Genomic DNA, 22,623 nt, shown 5'->3' with positions numbered 1-22,623 from the left:
GCACTTCTGGAAGGCAGTACAACGTGAGTTGGGCACGCGGGTTGAGTTGAGTACAGTTTTTCATCCTCAGACGGACGGACAGTCTGAGCGCACTATTCAGATCTTGGAGGATATGCTCCGCGCATGTGTTATAGACTTCGAAGGATCGTGGGATCAGTTCTTGCCCCTTGCAGAGTTCGCCTACAACAACAGCTACCAGTCGAGCATTCAGATGGCTCCCTATAAGGCACTATATGGTAGACGGTATCGATCACTGGTCGGATGGTTTGAGCTGGGGGAGGCTCGGTTGTTGGGCACGGACTTAGTACAGGATTCCTTAGATAAGGTCAAGATTATTCAGGACCGACTTCGCACAGCTCAGTCCAGGCAGAAGAGTTATGCCGAGCACAGAGTTCGTGATGTTGCATTCATGGTCAGAGAGAGAGTGTTGCTTCGGGTATCACCCATGAAGGGTGTAATGAGGTTCGGAAAGAAGGGCAAGTTGAGCCCTAGGTATATCGGACCTTTTAAGATTCTAAAGAGAGTGGGAGAGGTGGCTTACAGGCTTGCGTTGCCACCTAGTTTATCATCAGTTCATCCGGTGTTCTATGTATCCATGCTTCGAAAGTATCACGGCGATCCATCCCATGTGTTAAATTTCAGCTCTGTCCAGTTGTACAAGGATTTGACTTCTAAGGTGGAGCCAGTGACTACTCTAGCCTGGCAAGTTCACCAGTTGAGATCAAAGACTTACCCTTCAGTTCGAGTGCACTAGAGAGATCAACCTGTTGAGACAGCTACTTGGGAGTCCGCGTCCAATATGCGGAGTAGATATCCCCACCTTTTCACAGGTCTGAGTCCAATTGAGACAGGTACTTTTCTATGTCTGTTCGAGGACGAACGGTTGTTGTAGAGGTGGAGAATGTGATGACCCAAAAGGTCATCTTATATTTTAGAACTCGATTTTGCACTCTTAAGCCTTAAAAATCTCATTTTCACTCTCCTCGATTTGCGTGCACAGTCCGAGCGTGTTTTCGGAAAGCTTTTATGTTGAAAATTGATAAAAATAAGAATTTTTACCTTAAAAGTTGATTTTAGTTGACTTCGGTCAATATTTTTGGTAAACAGGCCCGGATCAGTGTTTTGACGATCCCGATGGGTCCGTAATGAAATATGGGACCAGGGCGTATGCCCGAAATCGAATTCGGAGGTCCCTAACTCAGGTTATGAATTTTTTATGAAAATTAAAGGTCTGAAAATCTAATGTCTATAAGAATTGATTGATATTTGGCATTGTTAGTACTGGGTCTGTATTTTGGTTTCGGAACCCGATACATGTTTTTTATAATATTTAAGACTTGTCTGTGAAGTTTGGTGAGAAACGGAGTTGGTCTGACATGATTCGGACGTCCAGTTGAGAAAATAGAAATTTTAAAGCTTTCTTGAAAATTTCATTGGATTTGGTGCTAAATTTGTAGTTCTAGGTGTTATTTTGGCGAATTGATCGCACGAGCAAGTTCGTATGAGGTTTTTAGACTTGTGTGCATGTTTGGTTTGGAGCCCCGAGGGCTCGGGTGAGTTTCGGATAGGCTACGGGATGTTTTGGACTTAGAAAATCTGGTATTTTGCTGCAGCAGGTGTTCTGCTATGTTCTTCTTCGCGTTCGCGAAGCAACTCTTCCGAACGCGAAGGGTAAGCTGGCCAGGATGAACTTTTACTCTTCGCGAAAGCGAAGTTCTGGTCACGAACGCGAAGTGATGGGGGATTTACCCGTCGCGAACGCGACCGGCTTATCGCGAACGTGAAGCATTTGGCACCTGGAGGAGGATCGGTCATTCCTTCATCGCGAACACGAGCATGGTCTCGCGAACGCAAAGGTTAGGGGGAGTAGCCTTCGCGAACGCGAAGGAGGGCTCGTGAACGCCCAGGCTTGGCAATTCTGCTCTTCTCGAATGCGACAGTACCCTCGCGAACACGTTGAACACTGTCGCCCAGCTCTTAAAACAGTCCCAAAACGGGACTAAAGCCATTTCTTCAATTTTTCAAAAACCAAACGGGCTAGAGGCGATTTTCAAGTTACATTTTCTTCCCCAAAGTGATGGTAAGTGATTCTAATCCATTTTCTTTCAATTACCCATTACATTTCATGAAGTATCAACCTAAAATCTAGAGTTTTCATGGTAGAATTAGGGGTTTTGGGTAGAAACTAGGGATTTCGGAAATATGGGTATTTAGACCTCAAATTGAGGTCGGATTCCAAAACCAATTATATATCCGGGCTCAGGAGTGAATGAGTAAATGGATTTTGGTCCGAACCTCGGGTTTTGACCAAGCGGGCTCGGGGTCAATTTTTTACTTTTTGGAGGAAAATTTGGGAAATCTAAATTTATGCAATGTAATTGATTCCTTTATCAATATTTGATATTATTGAGTTGTGTTTGAATAGATACGAGTGGTTTAGAGGTGGATTCTAGAGGAAAAGTTGTGATTGAGTATTGAGTGGCCTTCGGAGCGAGGTAAGTATCGTGGTTAACCCTGACTTGAGGGAATTAGAAGCCTCAAATTATTTGCTATGTGAAATTCATGTGAGCGGCGTATATGTGAGGTGACGGGTACTTATGCGCCGCCAATTTACCTGTTTTCCCTATTTCTCCCGTTTTTCTTATATTGTCTCTTTCCCATGCCTAATTGCTACAGGTTGAGTCTAATGTCGGTCTTATCATGCTTACGGATCTTCTGGTGATAATTGAGTATTTATTTCGAAGTTGAGATTGATATTGTGGAATCAAATGTTGAAGTAAGGCTCGTACTTGTTATTCTATCTCCCTGTTGTTATTTATTCATTGCATTATGGTAAGGGAGAGTGTTAATACACGAAGGGTGATGTCGTGTCATATTGTGAGTGTTAATGCATGAAGGGTGATGTCGTGCCATATTGTGAGTGTTAATGCACGAAGGGTGATGTCGTGCCATATTGTGAGTGTTAATGCACGAAGGGTGATGTCGTGCCATATTGTGAGTGTTAATGCACGAAGGGTGATGTCGTGCCATATTGTGAGTGTTAATGCACGAAGGGTGATGCCGTGCCATGATATGAGAGTTAATGCATGAAGGGTGATGCTGTGCCATTTATATTGATTTTATGGTGAGGTTGAGAGTAAAAGCACGAAGGGTGATGCCGTGCAATTTGTTTTCCTTTATTGTATTCGCTATTCCTGTTGATTCATAGTACATTGGTTGTTTTAGTCATTATTCTGTTGTAGTTCTTTATCTCGTATTTCCCTCAGCATGTTCCCCATCCCGATATTACCTGTCTAGCTTTTCATTGTTGTTACTTATATATACACTGTTAAATTGTACAGGTTGATTTGTAGGTGCATTGTCTTAGCCTCGTCACTACTTCGTCGAGGTTAGGCTCGACACTTACCAGTACATGGGGTCAGTTGTACTGATACTGCACTCTACACTTTCTGTACAAATTTTGGTACCAGCTAGGGTTGATCGAGATTTTAGCTGTTGGACCGCTATCCGGAGACTCAAGGTAGATCTGTCGGCGTTCACAGACCTTGAAGTCCCCGTCTATCTTTTTTGTTTTACTATTTCTTTCATTCAAATAATTGTATTTCTTCCATACTATTACTTGTAGTGATTTCTAGAATGCTCGCGAATTGTGACTCCAGATCCGGGTGATAGTAATTAATAAAATTTTGATATTATTCTGCACTCACTATATTCCATCTTAGCTAATTGTTGTTATTTACTGAATGGAATAAAGATTGGTTTAATGATTCTCTAACATTGGCTTGCCTAGCAAGTGAAATGTTATGCGTTATCACGGTCCCGACGGCGGGAATTTCGGGCCGTGACAGATATTTTCGATGTTTGGGGCATTGCCTTCATGGGCCCTTTTGTGAGCTCTTGTGGAAACACTTACATCTTGGTTGCGGTGGATTATGTGTTCAAATGGGTTGAGGTCGTCGCTTTACCCGACAATGAAGCGAGAAGTGTAGTGCCTTTCTTGAAGAAGAATATTTTCACAAGCTTTGGTACTCCACGTGCAATCATAAACGATGGGCGGTCACACTTTTGCAACAAAGATTTTGACACTTTACTTTGCAAGTATGGTGTTTCTCATAAGGTCACGACTCCCCATCACCCACAAGCTAATGGGCAAGTGGAAGTCTCCAATCGGGAGATAAAAAGTATCTCGTCTAAAATGGTGAATGTTAATCGGACGGATTAGTCCAAGAAGCTTGAGGATGTGTTATGGGCTTATTGAACGGCTTACAAAACACATATCGGAGTGTCTCCATACTGGTGGAACTAGAGCACAAGGTGATGTGGGCTCTAAAGAAGTTGAATCTTGATTTGGATGTAGCCGCTAACTTGAGGGCTGCACATTTGAATGAATTGGATGAGTTCTGGCACCATGCATATGCGAGTTCATCCTTGTACAAAGAAAAAATAAAATATCTTCATGATAAATATATTTGGGACAAAGAGTTCAAGGTGAGCGATCTTGTATTGTTGTTTAACTCAAGGTTGAGAATGTTTCCCGGGAAGCTAAAATCCAAGTGGAGTGGTCCATTTGAAATTGTTGGTGTGACAACTTTTGGTGCATTATACTTGAAGAACAAGAACGATGAAGTATTTTGAGTCAATGGTAACCGGGTGAAGCACTACTTGGTCAAGGTTGGAGATAGCCACATGGCGGCGGTCATTTACTTCACTTAACGAAGCTTTTACATTGCGTCATACCGTGACGTTAAATCAGGCGCTTCTTGGGAGGCAATCCATGTCCTTTTCCTTTTTCTCTTGTAGTTACGTGTTATTTGTGTTCTATCTTGATTTGAAGTGTGCTACTGGATTGAGTGTAACTTGCAAGAAGGGTGAACTAAAAAATGGCTAAGTGTTCAATGATTCGCGGGCCGCACTTTATTTGTGTGGACCGCACAATTCTTTATGCCACAGCAGGAGGACATTCGCGGCCGCACATTTCACATGAGAATCGCACAATTGGAAGATTACAAAAATGTAAAAATGTGAAGTCTATGAAGTTAAAAGTCTGTCAGTGCTAAGCAAATATGTGGCCACAAGATGAATTGTGCGGCCGCACTAAAAAATGTGTGGACCGAACATGAGGTTCAGATTGGGCTGGCCCAGGTGCAAGAGTGCGGACCGCACATGAAAATCTGCGGTCGCACTCGACCTCTTTTCCCTTTTAGGATTCTTAGTATAAATAGAAATTTTGAGTTTATTTTACACTTTTTACTCTCCTCACAATCACTGTTACCCTACAAGTTTACTGAGAGGTTTTCACTATTCCCACATACACCTACCTATGCTTACACACCCAGTGCACTCACTCTATCTGGTATGCTTCATTTTATGTTAAATTTTTGTGTTATTTTAATTTTTGAAATTTTAGTTTCTTTTTAGGCCATAGGTTATTAGAGTTCATCCATGTGTCTATGTGGGGTAGATCTGAACTGGGTAGTTGATAATACATGCTATAATGGGTTGGGTAAATGAGATTTCATGTTTATACCATGTTGCCATGTCTATTTTTATAAGTAATTGCAAAATCTAAGTAGAAAAAGAATGCATGTGCGTAATTTTTGAAATATGCGGTCGCACTTTAATTTGTGCAGTCCGCAGATTTGATATATTGGGCAACCTGGTGAAGCAAGTGCTTCTGCGGCCGCACTTTCCATTCAGTAAATAACAACAATTAGCTAAGATAAAATATTATGAGTGCGGAATAATATCAAAATTATATTAACTACTACTACCCGGATCTGGAGTTACAATTCACGAGCATTCTAGAATTCACTACAAGTAATAGTTTGAAAAAATACAAATATTTGAATGAAAGAAATAGTAAAACAGAAAAGATAGACGGGGACTTCAAGGTCTGTAAACGCCGACAGATCTACCTTGAGTCTCCGGATAGCGGTCCAACAGCTAAAATCTCGATCAACCCAAGCCGGTACCAAAATCTGCACAGAAAGTGCAGAGTGCAGTATTAGTACAACCGACCCAATGTACTGGTAAGTGTCGAGCCTAACCTCGACGAAGTAATGATGAGGCTAAGACAAGGCACCTACAAATCAACCTGTACAATTTAACTGTGTATATACAAGTAACAACAATGAAAAGCTAGACAGGTAATATCGGGAGGGGGAACATGCTGAGGGAAATATGATATTAAGAACTACAACAGAATAATGAATGAAACAACCAATGTACTATGAATCAACAGGAACATCGAATACAGTAAAGGAAAATAAATTGCACGGCATCACCCTTCGTGCTTTTACTCTGAACCTCACCATAAAATCAATAGAAACGGCACGACATCACCCTTCGTGCATTAACTCTCATATCATGGAACGACATCACCCTTCGTGCTTTAACACTCACAATACGGCACGACATCACTCTTCGTGCATTAACACTCATAATATGGCACGGCATCACCCTTCGTGCATTAACACTCACAATATGGCACAGCATCACCCTTCGTGCATTAACACTCACAATATGGCACGACATCACCCTTCGTGCATTAACACTCACAATATGGCACAGCATCACCCTTCGTGCTTTAACACTCTCCCTTACCATAATGCAATAAATAAATAACAACAGGGAGATAGAATAACAAGTACAAGCCTTATTTCAACATTTGATTCCACAATATCAATCTCAACTTCGAAATAAATACTCAATTATCACCAGAAGATCCGTAAGCATGATAAGAATAATTAATTTTATGACATTAGACTAAACCTATAGCAATTAGGCATGGGAAAGAGACAATATAAGAAAAAATGGGAGAAACAGGGAAAATAGGTAAATTGGCGGCGCATAAGTACTCGTCACCTCACATATACGCCGCTCACATGAATTTCACATAGCAAATAATCTGAGGTTCCTAATTCCCTCAAGTCAGGATTAACCACGAAACTTACCTCGCTCTGAAGGCCACTCAATACTCAATCATAGCTTTTCCTCTAGAATCCGCCTCCAAACCACTCGTATCTATTCAAAAATGACTCAATAATATCAAATATTGCTAAAGGAATCAATTACATTGCATAAATTTAGATTACCCAAATTTTCCTCCAAAAAGTCAAAAATCGACCCCGGGCCCGCTTGGTCAAAACTCGAGGTTCGAACCAAAATCCATTTACCCATTCACCCCCGAGCCCGGATATATAATTGATTTTGGAATCCGACCTCAATTTGAGGTCTAAATCCCCATATTTCCGAAATTCCTAGTTTCTACCCAAAACCCATAATTCTACCATGAAAACTCTAGATTTTAGGTTAATAATTCATGAAATGTAATGGGTAATTGAAAGAAAATGGCTTAGAATTACTTACCAACACTTTGGGGAAGAAAATGTAACTTGAAAATTGCCTTTAGCCTGTTTGGTTTTTAAAAAGTTGAAGAAATGTCTTAAGTCCCATTTTGGGACTGTTTTAAGAGCTGGGAGACAGTGTTCATTGCATTCATGAGGGCATTGTCGCGTTAGCGAAGAGAAGAATTGCCAAGTCTTCTCATTCGTGAGCCCTCCTTCATATTCGCAAAGGCTACTCTCCCCTGGCCTTCGTGTTCGCGAGACCTTTCTCGCGTTTGCGATGAAGGAAAGACCGACCCTCCCCTAGGTCCCAAATGCTTCACGTTTGCGATGAGCCGGTCGCGTTCACGAAGGGTAAATCCCCCATCACTTCACATTCGCGACCAGACCTTCGCGTTCGCGAAGAGTAAAAGTTCAGCCTGACCAGCTTACCCTTCGCGTTCGCGAGAGTAGCTTCGCGAACGCGAAGAAGGACATAGCAGAATACTTGCTGCAGCAAAATACCAGATTTTCTAAGTCCAAAACATCACGTAGCCTATCCGAAATGCACCCGAGCCCTCGGGGCTCCAAACCAAACATGCACAGAAGTCTATAAACCTCATACGAATTTGCTCGAACGATCAAATTGCCAAAATAACACCTAGAACTACGAATTTAGTACCAAATCCAATGAAATTTTCAAGAAAGCTTTAAAATTTCTATTTTCTCAACTGGATGTCCGAATCATATCAAACCAAGTATTTTATAACTTAATTTTATTATTAATAATATTTATATAATTCATTTAATTGTATACTCATTGATATAGGTACACGCGTAAAGCGCGTATCCTAAAGCTAGTAGTTATAAATAGCAGGAAAGCATTATAAATATTCGAAAAATTGTTAAACGGTTATTCCTAAATAGTAAAAAATTAATTAAATGACTATTCCTAAATAGTGAAAAAAATATTTAAATGACTATTCCAATATAGTGAAAAATTAATTGGATGACTATTTCTAAATACCAGAAAAATAATTAAATGACTATTTTGCGGTGTGAACTCCATTTTAATTTTTAGTTTAAAAGGATAAAAAAAGTGAATAACTTTTTAAATCAAACATGGTTCTCTAACCAGAACAAAGCATGAGAGATCTTAAACCACCAAAACCAAGCAAACAAGAACAATAATAAAACATAAAGAACTACAAATTTCAAATGATGATAAAGATAAGTTAGTGAGAAAATCTTGAAATGCATAAATCAGCTCAAAGGATCAATAATCCTATGACGAGGCCAATTATTCTAGGATAGTGAAATAGTAAATTTAAGTTAACTTCAAACTCTTAGTATTAGTTCTATCAAAAGTTAAAGTAGATGTGATTACAAGTTTGCCTAACACAAGAGGTATTAATTAAAGGTTTCTTCTAATTATGATGTACAAAAATAAAATCTTAATTGATTTAGAAATATTTTCAAAAACTTACACTTTTTTAGTTCTTATTTTATAACTTAATTTTATTATTAATAATGTTTATATAATTCATTTAATTGTATACTCATTGATATAGGTACACGCGTAAAGCGCGTACCCTAAAGCTAGTAGTTATAAATAGCAGGAAAGCATTATAAATATTCGAAAAATTGTTAAACGGTTATTCCTAAATAGTAAAAAATTAATTAAATGACTATTCCTAAATAGTGAAAAAAATATTTAAATGACTATTCCAAAATAGTGAAAAATTAATTGGATGACTATTTCTAAATACCAGAAAAATAATTAAATGACTATTTTGCGGTGTGAACTCCATTTTAATTTTTAGTTTAAAAGGATAAAAAAAGTGAATAACTTTTTAAATCATGGTTCTCTAACCAGAACAAAGCATGAGAGATCTTAAACCACCAAAACCAAGCAAACAAGAACAATAATAAAACATAGAGAACTACAAATTTCAAATGATGATAAAGATAAGTTAGTGAGAAAATCTTGAAATGCATAAATCAGCTCAAAGGATCAATAATCCTATGACGAGGCCAATTATTCTAGGATTGTGAAATAGTAAATTTAAGTTAACTTCAAACTCTTAGTATTAGTTCTATCAAAAGTTAAAGTAGATGTGATTACAAGTTTGCCTAACACAAGAGGTATTAATTAAAGGTTTCTTCTAATTATGATGTACAAAAATAAAATCTTAATTGATTTTAAAGTATTGAGTAAATTGAAAAAAACACCGTCGCCTGAGAATTAAATGACTATTTTGCGGTGTGAACTCCATTTTAATTTTTAGTTTAAAAGGATAAAAAAAGTGAATAACTTTTTAAATCAAACATGGTTCTCTAACCAGAACAAAGCATGAGAGATCTTAAACCACCAAAACCAAGCAAACAAGAACAATAATAAAACATAGAGAACTACAAACTTCAAATGATGATAAAGATAAGTTAGTGAGAAAATCTTGAAATGCATAAATCAGCTCAAAGGATCAATAATCCTATGACGAGGCCAATTATTCTAGGATTGTGAAATAGTAAATTTAAGTTAACTTCAAACTCTTAGTATTAGTTCTATCAAAAGTTAAAGTAGATGTGATTACAAGTTTGCCTAACACAAGAGGTATTAATTAAAGGTTTCTTCTAATTATGATGTACAAAAATAAAATCTTAATTGATTTTAAAGTATTGAGTAAATTGAAAAAAACACCGTCGCCTGAGAATTAAATGACTATTTTGCGGTGTGAACTCCATTTTAATTTTTAGTTTAAAAGGATAAAAAAAGTGAATAACTTTTTAAATCATGGTTCTCTAACCAGAACAAAGCATGAGAGATCTTAAACCACCAAAACCAAGCAAACAAGAACAATAATAAAACATAGAGAACTACAAATTTCAAATGATGATAAAGATAAGTTAGTGAGAAAATCTTGAAATGCATAAATCAGCTCAAAGGATCAATAATCCTATGACGAGGCCAATTATTCTAGGATTGTGAAATAGTAAATTTAAGTTAACTTCAAACTCTTAGTATTAGTTCTATCAAAAGTTAAAGTAGATGTGATTACAAGTTTGCCTAACACAAGAGGTATTAATTAAAGGTTTCTTCTAATTATGATGTACAAAAATAAAATCTTAATTGACTTTAAAGTATTGAGTAAATTGAAAGAAACACCGTCGCCTGAGAGATTCGAACTCTCGCGGGGAAACCCCATGTACTTAGCAGGCACACGCCTTAACCACTCGGCCAAAGCGACATCTTATATTTAGGGAACTCATTATATTATTAATAAACGATGAACCGTCGCAACAGAATGAAACGCACCAACTACCACCGGGTCCCACTCTCTTCTTTCTTCTTCTTCTTCTTCCTCCTCCTTTCCCCCATTTCTTCCCCCCTTACTTACGATTTACGAAACAAACAAAAAATAAACCACTTTTGTCTTTCCCATCACAAAAAAGTGTCCACCCCACTAATATTCTTTGTTTTTCCCACTCACCACCAAATGTCCACCACTACAACCGCAACTCCACCACAGCACCACCACACTTTCTGGTGTCACGAGTGCGACATGAGCGTCTTCCTCCTCCACCTACCCTCTACTGATCCTCCTCGTTGTCCTCACTGCCATTCCGATTTCCTCGAGCAAATGGACTCTTTTACCCCTACCCTTCTTCCTCAATTCCCAAATCAACCTGATTCTAACCCTAACCTTGAAGACCTCATATCCACGGACCTCAACACCGCGACCAATTTCACTCCCTCCGACGATAACTTCCTCCTTGACAGTCCTTATCTCCACCGTCTAATCCACCATCTCACCACCGCTAACGACGCTCCCATTCCCAATCGTCAGCACAGCCCGGCTTCTAAAGCTGCCATGGAGGCACTTGAGGGAATAAAAATTAGCTCATTGATGCTTGAGAATGATCCGGTTATTCCTTGTCCGGTCTGCAAGGACAACTTTTTACTGGACATGGAAGTGAAAATGTTGCCTTGCAAACACATGTATCATTCGGATTGTATTTTGCCGTGGTTAGAAGTGAATAATTCGTGTCCAGTTTGTAGGTTTAAGTTGCCGACTGAGGAGGAGGATGATGAGGAATGCATTAGACGACGCGAGAGGTTTCTTGGGGCAATGAGGCTTGGAGAGATATTGGCCGAGGAAGAGGATTTGTTTGGGTTTAGGCGTACGCTTAGGCGTGTTGCCAGGAGGCATCAGCTGGACGGGGGAGAGAGTACAATTGGCCAGGCAGGTCAAGGAGTTGGGGTTGTGGCTAGGGCGAATAGCGTGGAGACTGTGTCGAGTTGGCCGAGTTGGCCAGTGGAAAATGGGAGTGATGGTGATGAAGTAGGTGGGAGTGATAATAGACTTGGTGGTGGTCAAGGGGATACTACTGTCGTCAGGTCTTGAAACTGGCCTTTGTTTCATTTAAGCAATGTTCAGGTATGCCTTTATTGTTGTTTTTCTGCAGAATTATTGCTTTATGTTTTTTGGATTTACTGTGCAATGTTGACTGTTCGTTCTTCTGATAATAAACTTGATATGTTGATTTCTCTTAGTGGTCTTATTTGTTATGATTAAACTACTTTTAGATAAAGTACTAGCATTTACTGCTTCTTAATATGAGCATCTTTTTGTCCCATTTGGAGCGTATATATAATTAGGATATATGATGTTTCAATTGTACATCAACTGTGCATCTAGGTTTTATTTTAAATCTTGCATTCGATAATGCAACATTTCTATCCATTAAAACTGAGGACCTTTAAATAATGGAAGCTGCAAAATATTGGCGTATGGGCAATAGTGAATGAAAGAGAGCCTTTGCAGAACGGTAAAAGTTGTCGCCATATGACCGGGAGGTCACATGTTCAAGCCGTAGAAACAGCCTCTTGCAAAAATGCAAGGTAAGGCTGCATATGTAAGACCCAATGTTGTCTGACCCTTCTCCGGGCCCGCGCATAGCGGGAGCTTAGTGTACATGACTGCTTTTTTTATGATGGGCGATAGTGAATCATTTGAATCTAATCTACCAAAGTGAGTAGCTTGGTATGTATAACCATGAAACAAGAGAAAGTGGTTCAGTACCATTTTTCTGTTCTTATAATTATGTGTTCAGTACCCTTTTATCCAATTAGGGGAATAGAAATAGATTATTTTTTTGGACTGCGTGCATTCAGATTCTGCTTAGGTAACATGCTTTCGATAATGTAAATAGAGGTGCGGTTGGGACTTGGGAGTCAATGGCGTACGCAAGATTTTTCGGAAGTGGTGTCACATTTAAAGAAGCTAATGAATAAACAAATCACTATAACAATGACATACGTTCTACAAAAGAAAAAAGAACAATCAGCTTTTTGAAGATATGCTCTTATTATTGCAATATTGTTATTTAATTGATATTTTTGAATTGTTAATTTTTCCTCCGGATCAGATTTTAAGAAACTAATCAACGACTTCACTTACAATGGGAACAACAGCGAGCTCAATCCCCCAAAATAGCAAATTGCAGTGGGACTTTCTATTCAGTTGAGTATTATCTTCTTTCAGTCAAGAGGGTATAGGGTTTATATATATATATATATATATATATATATATATATATATATATATATATATATAAATGAATGAATATCGAAATTATCTGTAAAAGAAATAAATGCAAACCAAACGGATCAATTAGCAGTCATGACATATATTTTTATAGCAGACTCAAAAAATTATTAAAACACACAAAATGCTAATAGCGAGGGTCGAACACACGCCAACACACTGAAGATTGAGGCGCCCAACCACAACTAGGAACCACTTTGCAAGCGGTGTCATTTTAACTTTCTTAGAACTATCACGCTTTCTTGCATTTTATTTGTGCATATATTTAGTAAAATTTTCCGACGAACGCTTCAACCAAGGTGCGTCCTGCCCTGTTGGGCATTATAATAGCTTATGGGTTGTAGGTTCATAAGTTGTTATTTGGCAAGGTGTGAAAGTATGCAATACTTTGTTCTGCAGCTCTTACTCGGACAGGAGCTTGTGTTTCAAAATACTAACCCATACTACTCCAAGCTTAAGTACAATAAGAAGTATTGAAAGTCAAGATAACTTATCTTGACTTTCAATACTTATTATTGTACTTAAGCTTCTCAATACTTATTTGATATGTTACCTTCTCCAAAAACAAAAAAAGAAGCCAAGATAACTGATGTAGTTAATGTTAGAATATATCTAGGTTAGTAGTATGCTATATTATTAACGGAGTAATGGTTGTGTCATAAATATGATTCTCGGTAATTAGGAAAGTTTCATTAGTCTAAATTTTCTTTACTCTATATAGTCTAAAATTTCTGTATTTTTGTGCAGTTAAGATCCTATATAAGGAACCTTCTTATATGTCGTTCTCAATTAATTTCAGTAAGAGTTTTCTCTTCTTTTTTTGTCAATTTGGTATCTGTGTCGATGATCTGGGCAAAGACCTAAGTAGCTTCATCTTGTCATTATTTTACTTTTCCTGTCTTCTGGCAGCAATGTATTTTCTGACAATAATTTGGGCTTTTCCTTCAACTTCTTTTCAAGGAATACATTCATCAAAACTCTTTGTTGATTTTTCTTTTTCCTGGTATCAGATTTTGGGTATTGAACCCCTCCTATTATCATTGAATTTTCAGTAACTGTTCTGGAAATGTCTTATTCTCTTGTCTTTCTTTATGGGTATTAGGGCCTTGATATTAAGACTCTCTTATAGACATTGAATTTCCCTTCATTGTTTTGACAAATTTTTCAGTTACCCTTCAGCCACCAAGTTACTCTGAGAGTTGCATCATTATACTGCTTTTGATGACTAAGAATAGATTTCTTTCTTTGCATGCTGCGAGAAGTACTTTCTTTGTTGTGAAATTGCTAATGACATCGTTTTGACCTACTATTCCTATGATTGTTCCCTCACTTGTAACTCTTGCTGCGATACGCACCTTGAATTTCCAGTTTTGCTTTGCAAACTCAAGTTGTTTTCATTACCATGAGTTTGATGAGGCGTAATGAAAGTCAAGAGAATTAATGTTGTTATATGCTCCTCCCTCTGTCCCTATTTATGTGAAGGGAATAGGAGTACAAGGGTCAATGCACTTAGTTTTCTGTGTGGATTGGAGCTAGATTCTTCAAGTTTTTAAAAGTTAAATTTACATATTTGAAAATTGCATATAAAGTACTACAAGTTAACATAGTTAATGATTCGAAATATTTAATAAGTGTTCGAGAAAGTCGTAGTAAAAAAACTTTTTGACTCCCACCTTCACATAAAATAGATTAGAGAGTGTAAATATACTTAGGCTAGTAGTCCGAGCTTTCCTAATGATTGTCTTACTTAGGAAATTTGGAAAAAAGGGAAGTTTCCATAGCTTAAATTTTTGTTATTTCATATATTCTATATGTTTCCTTATCTCATGTAATCTAACTTGCTATATAAGAAGCTCTGTCATTTGTACAATAAAAATTTTCTTTCTTCTTTTTCTCATCATGTATCACAAAGTAGAGAAAGATGTTTCAAGTTGATGCTTAAAGGGGGGATTTGGTTATTGGCCACTATTCAGATGCCTCTAAAGCTGATAATATTGCACTTCTGGAGTTTTTTCTTTTCCTTTTTTTTTTGGTTGAAAGAAAGGTAAGGAATAATGCACTTCTGGAATCTGGAGTTATTAAACTAATTCTTCACTCTATCGGGTTTCTTGAGCCGAGGGTCTATCGGAAATGGCCTCTCTACTTTTTAGGTAGAGTTAAGGTCTATGTACATACTACCCTCCCCTGACCTCACTTGTGGGATTATACTGGTTTGTTGTTGTTGTTGTTGTTGTTAACTCGATCGGATTTCACATTAGTTTTAACTAGGGATAGTAGCTGGGAGAGTACCCTAAGGTCTATAATGCACCAACCTCCCTAAAGCTCATAGCCAATGCTGAACCTTAGCACATGGAATATTTTTGCAGCCTATCCTTGGTCCAATTCAAAATCATGTTTTGCTCCTTTACGAGAAAAAGAATATAACTTAGGGGTGAAAAGGTGCACTTTTCATAATGGGTAACATTTTCTTCACGAGTATAAATGCACTAATGAGGTGTTACATTTTCTTAAACAAAATTGTTTTCAAAGAAGTCCATAAAATACAAAGAGCTTGCTTATCCATCTACATTACTCTCTTCAGTGTCTGGTATTAAAAGTCATTGCTTCGTCGCGTAAAGCGATGAATCGATACAAAGCGAGGGTTGTCGTTTAATAGGTGAGGCTATGTGCTTCAGCGAGGTGTGCGCTTTAAATAGTAACTCACAAAGTGATCCAAACACATCTCAACATTGAGGAGTTAGATTAATATATGGATATAAAAAAAAGGAGTTAGATTTATAACGGTATTCTGGTATATTGGATGCTGAAATTAGTTGTTTTGATTGCAATTTGTTATTATAGTCCTAAATTCATATATGCTTTGTATTTTTAAATTTTTTGTAATTGTGCGCTCTACTTCAAAGAAGCGTGCACTTCACTTCTTGCTTTTCACTTCAAGGCCTATGGACCTTATTGCTTCTTTGCGCTTTTCGCTTAAGTAGACGTCTTGGCTTCATACCAAAAACTTGCAATTGGAGGAAGCTTCTTCCCTGTGTTTGACACACTTATAAGAAGCTTTTCCATGTCAGTGTGCTTCATTACATTGTCATTCCTGTGTATGATACATTTAATTTTATTAATAATTCAGTGTTTAAAAACTATTGTTTTTGTGGATCCTAAGTTATAAGCAATTCAGTTTTACAATTATGATCTTTTATTTTTTCCTTTTGTGTCAGAAAGCTATGAACTCAACTTTGAGCCCTCGGTTTAATCAACAAATCTTCTTTTCGTCTAACAATGCCTGAAAAATCTTGCCAAGTAGACACAGTCAAAGAGATATCTACTCTGAGGCAGTTGAATTTTCTGAAATCTGTTGCTCTTTCTGTTGTGTCAAACTATCAGATTCTCCCTCCACAAAAGCTTGTCAAAATGGTTTGATGCTGGGCAAATTTTTGTGTTATTTTAAGTATTTCTCCATCCCCAACTAGTACGGGAGTGAGGATGGGTAGTTTTTATTGGATGTAATCCATGTTGCATAGTTTGACTAAAATAAACTGTGGAGGCTACATATTGATTTACCTCTCCAAGGTGCCTTCTACACATGGTCTAGGGGAGAAGACATTTATCAGGCATCTAGAATAGATAGATTTCTTATATCCCAGAGTGGAATGAATGCTTTAAGGATGTGAAACAGATTGCCCTTCCAAGAGTTTTTTCTGATCATAAACCTTTACTTCTGGAGAGTGGGGACTCGGAGGTGAATCCATCTTACTTCAAATTTGAGAACATGTGGTTAAAAGTAGATGGATTCATAGAGAATATTGAAGAGTGGTGGAATAGCTATATCATACATGGGAGTCCTTGATGCGCTCCAACAACGATGACTATGCCACCACACAAGCAAAAACCCGGCTAGGTTCCGAAACATCCAACCTCACGAACTTCTTGGCCAAACTATGCAAGGTTGAGAGTATTCTAATTCAGAAATTGAGACTATTGAAGAAAGACATCTCCTGCTGGAATAAGGAAGTCTTTGGCAAGGTTGAGTCAAGAAAGAGCAAAGTTTTAGATGAACTTTTAGTGTTGGAACAAGTCACGGAGAATAGGGTTCAAACTGTAGAGGAAAAAAGCAAAATGTTTGCTTTTAAATTAGAATTGGAGCAGATAGCAAAAGCTGAGTAGATTTCATGGAGACAGAAGTCCAAGTGCCTATGGCTCAAAGGAGATAGGAACACCAAATACTTTCAACGAATTGCGACCTCCCATAGAAGAAATAATTGCATTGACAGACTTATGGTTGATTATGAGATTATTTAAGATAAGGAGTAGATAAAAGGGGAAATTCTGGATTTTTACCAACAATTATACAATGAGTCTGAACAGTGGAGACCTACAGCTAGTCTTGATGATCTAGAAAGAATATCAGAAGAAGACAAAGCATGGTTAGAAATTCCTTTTGAGGAGGAGGAGGAGGTCCTTTCTACTATTAAAGCATGCTTTCCAGATAAGGCTCCATCCAGAAAGCATGGTTGATCATTAAGGAAGAGGTGATGGCTGCCCTGAATTTCTTTCATCATAACTGTCACATGATGAAGTCTTGCAATGCCTCTTTTATAGCCTTAGTTCCCAAAAAGAAGGGAGCCATTGAACTCAAGGACTATAGACCAATCAGTCTGATTGGTAGTGTTTACAAAATAGCAGCCAAACTACTTGCAGAAAGGCTCAAGAAAGTGGTTGGTGGTCTGGTTTCTGGACATTAGAATGCCTTTATAAAAGGCAAACAAATCACTGATGCAGCCCTCATTACAAATGAGATATTAGACTGGCAATTGAAGAATGGAAATCCTGGTATTTTATGCAAGCTAGATGTGGAAAAGGCCTTTGATAAGGTGAATTGGGCATATCTTCTAACTGTGCTTAGGAAGATGGGCTTTGGTGACAGGTGGATTAAATGGATGAAGTTTTGCATTACCACAGTTAAATTCTCAGTACTTGTCAACAGAGGGCCAGTGGGATTCTTTTCCCCTCAGAAGAGACTTAGACAGGGGGACCCTCTCTCTCCTTTCCTTTTTATTCTGGCCATGGAAGGCCTTAGCAAGATGTTTGACAAAGCGAAGCAACTCCAATGGATTAGTGGCTTTCAAGTGGGGCACAACTCTGGACCATCTCTCTTAGTATCTCATTTGCTTTATGCAGATGATACTCTGATCTTTTGTGGGGCTGAAAGATCCCAAGTCCTATACCTTAATCTAACTTTGTATTTGCTTGAAGCTATTTTAGGCTTGCACATTAACATGGCAAAAAGCACTATCTACCCTGTAAATGAAGTCAACAATCTGGAGGATTCAAACAAAATTGTAACCGTGCCAAAGTATCAGGAACCTAGGAAATTGTGATGCAGCTTTCCCAACAAAATTGTAAAGCAGCTTGACAAGATCAGGGGAACGTTTCTATGGGAGGGAGGCAGCAAAGCTTTTCATCTAGCCAAGTGGTCAAAGGTCACCGTGCCAAAGTATTTGGTGGCCTAGACATCAGAGATCTTTCCATCCACAACAAATGCATGCTGATGAAATGGCTATGGAGATACAATCAAGAGGAGAATTCACTATGGAAAGAGGTGGTCAGGGCCAAGCATGGGTCCGAGAATCATTGGTGTACTAAGCTGTCCAGAAGCCCATATGGGGTCGGTCCATGGAAGAACATTAGGAAGCTCTGGAGTGAATTTTCCCGGAACTCCTATTTTAAATTGGGCAATGGCAATCACATAAAGTTCTGGAAAGATAAATGGTTTGAAGGATCCATCCTGATGTTTGACTTTCCTAGCCTCTATCAGATAGCTCAGAATCAAGATTCCACTATTTCTCGCAATTGGCAAGACAATTGTTGGCACATTCTTTTCAGGAGGGATATGCAGGACTGGGAGCTTCCACAACTTCTAAATCTGCTGGCAAAATTGGAAGGCTTCTCAGACAAGGAAAATACTTTTGACAGTATAAGGTGGGGAAGTTCCAAGGATGATCTTTACACTGTGAAAGCAGGCTACACTCACTTTTGCTCCACCAATGAAATCATTGATAGATGGTCTTGGAAATACATCTAGAAGACCAAGCTACCTACAAAAATCTCCTGTTTTAGTTGGATAGCCCTAAATGAAGCATGCCTAACCCAGGACAATATCATCAGAATAAGTCAATTGGCCAACAGATGTTATATGTGTTTGCAGCAGCCAGAATCCAACATGCATCTCTTTCTTCACTGCCCAGTTGCAGCAGATATCTGGTGTATGTTCTTTGCCATCTTTTATTTAAGCTGGGTCATGCCTTAGAACATTAAGGATGCCTATGAAAGCTGGTCTTCATGGAAAGTTGATAACTCCATCAGTAAAGTTTGGCAGATGATCCCTTCTTGTGTTTTGTGGTGTGTTTGGACAGAAATGAATCACAAATGTTTTGATGGGGATATCAACTCCTACATATGCACTTAAGGCTAGATGTCTTTTATGGTTATATAGTTGGCAGAACTTAGCTCCTGTCAATTGTCCTATTAATCTTTTGGACTTCGTAAGCTCCTTAGCTTTAGCCTAGTTTTTGTCTGCAAAGCTGACTGTGTCTTTATGTATCTCTCTTTTGTACTTCTTGCATCTTCTTGAAGCCTTTAATGCAGTTCTCTTACTTCATCAAAAAAAATATGTGGAGGCTACACCAGCTTTAGGATTATTGCAACTATCTTTTAGGACATAATTGCCCCTTACTAGAATTGCTTAGTTGCATATGAATTCTTAGTAGGAATGTCGGCTGTAATGCCAAACCCAATTGATGGATCTAAAGTGTCCCATGTTTATTTAGGAAAAAAAGAGAGGAATACACTAGCCAAGTTATACAAGTCAACAAACTTCTACAAGATTTGCCTTTTGAGGGTAGTTTGCAATGGTTATGGCATGAGATTTTTATTCCAAAAAGGACATTTGATTAGGAAAAAGAAAGAGGAATACACTAGCCAAGTTATACAAGTCAACAAACTTCTACAAGATTTTCCTTTCGAGGGTAGTTTGCGATGGTTATGACATGAGATTTTTATGCCAAAAAAAGGACATTTTATTTCTTTCCACAACAACCTAAACTTATGCTTCTAAAAATTTGTTGAACCAGATCCTTGTGCATGCGATCTTCCCAGATTAACCAAATTATAGCCTGTTTGGCCAAGCTTCTTCAAACCTAGAAGCACTTTTTTTCTTCTTTTTTTTCAAAGTTGAAGTGTTTGGCCAAGATTTTTAGAGAAAAAAAGTACTTTTGAGGAGAAGCAGAATTAGTTTCGGATAAACAGAAAAAAACAGCTTCTCCCCAAAAGCACTTTCTTGAAAAGCACTTTTGAGAAAAATGCACTTAGAAGCACTTTTTAAATGCTTGACCAAACACTAATTGCTGCCCAGAAGTGCTTTTCAAATTAATTAGCCAAACACAAACTGCTTCTCGCCAAAAGTACTTTTTCAAACATGCTATTATTCTGTTGCATAACAAGGAATGTGAATAAAGTTCTTTTCTTTGAGGAGCTATGTGATTTGGGAGTTTGTGCATTAACTTTGTAGTCTGATAGGGTGAATAAGATGAGATCAATTCAGGTTTGCTTCTTGGCAGTGGCTTCTATAGGTAAGAAAAGTTCATTATCCTTGTTAATGTCGTCTTTGTCCTTCTCCTTCATCCCTCAGAAAATAGCAGCATTGTCCCTTGACTCAATTCCGCCTAGCTTACCATCATGAACAACTTTTCTGATTTATTTGTTAAATGAGGTCATTAACATTGGATTTAAAGATTGAATTGTCTGTGACTAAACTGCTGACACTTCTGCCTTTTACTCCTGAAGAGTCTAAGAAGGATCATTCTGCCTTTATTGAGGACTGGTTTGGAGAGTGGTGTGGTGGTTATCAGTCCTGTCACATCCTTCCAAATTTTGGATTATTCCACACTACTATAGTTTGCTTGAGTTGGTTTCTGATGTACTTGTAATGTCTTTACTCCTCTCAATCTCTTTCTTGAGCATCTTTATTGCATGGATCATTTAGGTCAAAGTTAAAAAAATTGCTAATGAGTGATGACACATATGAATCGAGCATACCGGGAGACATTGTTTAGCTCCTGCTGCCCAAACAGAAGTGACACTCCGGGGATGTTTTAATTATTTTTTCAATTTCTCTTTTCAAAATTATATTACAATTTACAACCAAGTTTAGGGCTTGGCTGAGATGATGAATCGCCCTTACCGCTTCTAGGCCTGTATTACGTTTGAGACATATAGCTTTCTGTATGGCTGCATACTGCAGCAGCTGTAAGAGGGTGGTCTTATAAGGCAAGTAATGCTGGAAACTAATTCTTTTTCTTATAATTATGATGATGACATTAGTTGAACTTAAATGGAGAAACATGGTTAGTGAGGATTCATAGCCTACCCCGACTTGTTTGGGGCTGAGACATAGTTGTTTTTGTTGTTTTGTCCTCCATTTGGCCCTTCTGCTAATTATGCAGATAGGTTGCACACTTTCGACGTTTCCTTTCCCAAAGATATCCATACTGGTGTTTCATATCCATACTGCTTTTTACTGCCTAAAGATATAAAGGAAAGACAGAAAATCAAAGAGAATATTGTTTGTTAGTAGTATTATGCATTGTTTATAGCATATGATCATTTGAAGGGTTTTGAACCTTTTAGGTTTTTGCCTAAGCTACCATCTAATGACATCATGTTTTAGGAAGGAATTTTATGGGCTAGTTGAGACTCTGAAAAATCAAATATGGAGACTTTGTTGGGTTCTGTTTGCTTGTATTTGTTTTGATCTTTTAAGTGATTTTTTTTGGAGCTGAAATGCATGCCCGAGATATCTAAAACAGTGATGCACTCTATTTTTTTTTTATTATATGATTTCTGTTGACTAAATTATTTGACCTTTATATTTCATTTTGCAGGTACTGTATAATTGTTACTAATTAGGAACATCCGAGAGAATAATTTCGACATATATCTGGAGAATTGTAAATCTGTGATGGATAACCATGCTTGAGCTCAATAATCAAAATAGATAGTGTCAAAACCCTCATTTTGTTATAGCACTATTATGTGTTGCTTGTCAAATTTGTACTTTGTTGTGATACATCTACAAGCATTAATAACATTCACAAATTTTGGTTGAACTATGATTTGCTTTACTCTTCCTAGATAAGTTGGTGTGCTATTTAACTATAGTGGTGATTACTTAGCTTGACGACGTTGTTGGGTTGAAAGTGAGGGTTCTCAAATTGCAAAAACTCTTGAATAGCCATTTTGTCAAAATACTACGTGGCCTTCTGACCACAACCCTACAACTTTAGCTTTCTATTATGTTACAGTGGCCTATTCTGGCAAGTGTATGAGGAATTCGCATTACGTCCTGGGTTTTGTATGTGTTTATTTGTACTTGCAAGAGAAGTTCAGTACGAAGTTTGGTGTCTCGAAGACATTCCATGGAATGGTATGAAACTCATGAGAAGTTTTGTTTCAGAGGAAAAAAAACATAACGAGGTCTTTTCCCATCTACTCAAGTATCGATGAACGGAGTTATTCGGTACCTATGTTGGTGGGGTTTGGGAGGGGGGTAATATATGCCCGGTGAAATAATCAAGGTGCGTACGAGTTGATTCAGATATTATCAAAAAAAGAAAAAAAATCTTTGGTCATCTATT

At 37.9% G+C, this 22,623-nt stretch overlaps 1 protein-coding gene and 1 non-coding gene across 2 annotated transcripts; one reads left to right on the top strand and one right to left on the bottom strand.

Annotated features, from left to right (window-relative positions):
* Positions 1-10,491: 10,491 nt before the first annotated feature.
* TRNAS-GCU (transfer RNA serine (anticodon GCU)) lies at positions 10,492-10,573 on the bottom strand. Its single transcript has one exon. It is a non-coding gene; the product is annotated as a tRNA-Ser (tRNA).
* Positions 10,574-10,749: 176 nt separating this feature from the next.
* On the top strand, positions 10,750-22,098 carry LOC107828519 (E3 ubiquitin-protein ligase RING1-like). Its single transcript, NM_001326205.1, has 2 exons — positions 10,750-11,764; positions 21,871-22,098. The coding sequence occupies exon 1, from the start codon at positions 10,823-10,825 to the stop codon at positions 11,729-11,731; it is 909 nt and encodes a 302-aa protein (NP_001313134.1). The 5' UTR covers positions 10,750-10,822; the 3' UTR covers positions 11,732-11,764; positions 21,871-22,098.
* The last annotated feature ends 525 nt before the right edge of the window (positions 22,099-22,623 follow it).

Source organism: Nicotiana tabacum, chromosome 12 (assembly GCF_000715075.1).
Source record: "Nicotiana tabacum cultivar K326 chromosome 12, ASM71507v2, whole genome shotgun sequence".
Lineage (NCBI taxonomy): Eukaryota > Viridiplantae > Streptophyta > Magnoliopsida > Solanales > Solanaceae > Nicotiana > Nicotiana tabacum.
This window is presented reverse-complemented; position numbering and strand designations above follow the sequence as displayed.

What these genes read in the sequence shown, in the direction of transcription:
- LOC107828519 (NM_001326205.1), top strand. Translation starts at nt 10,823, where the DNA reads ATGTCCACCACTACAACCGCAACTCCACCACAGCACCACCACACTTTC.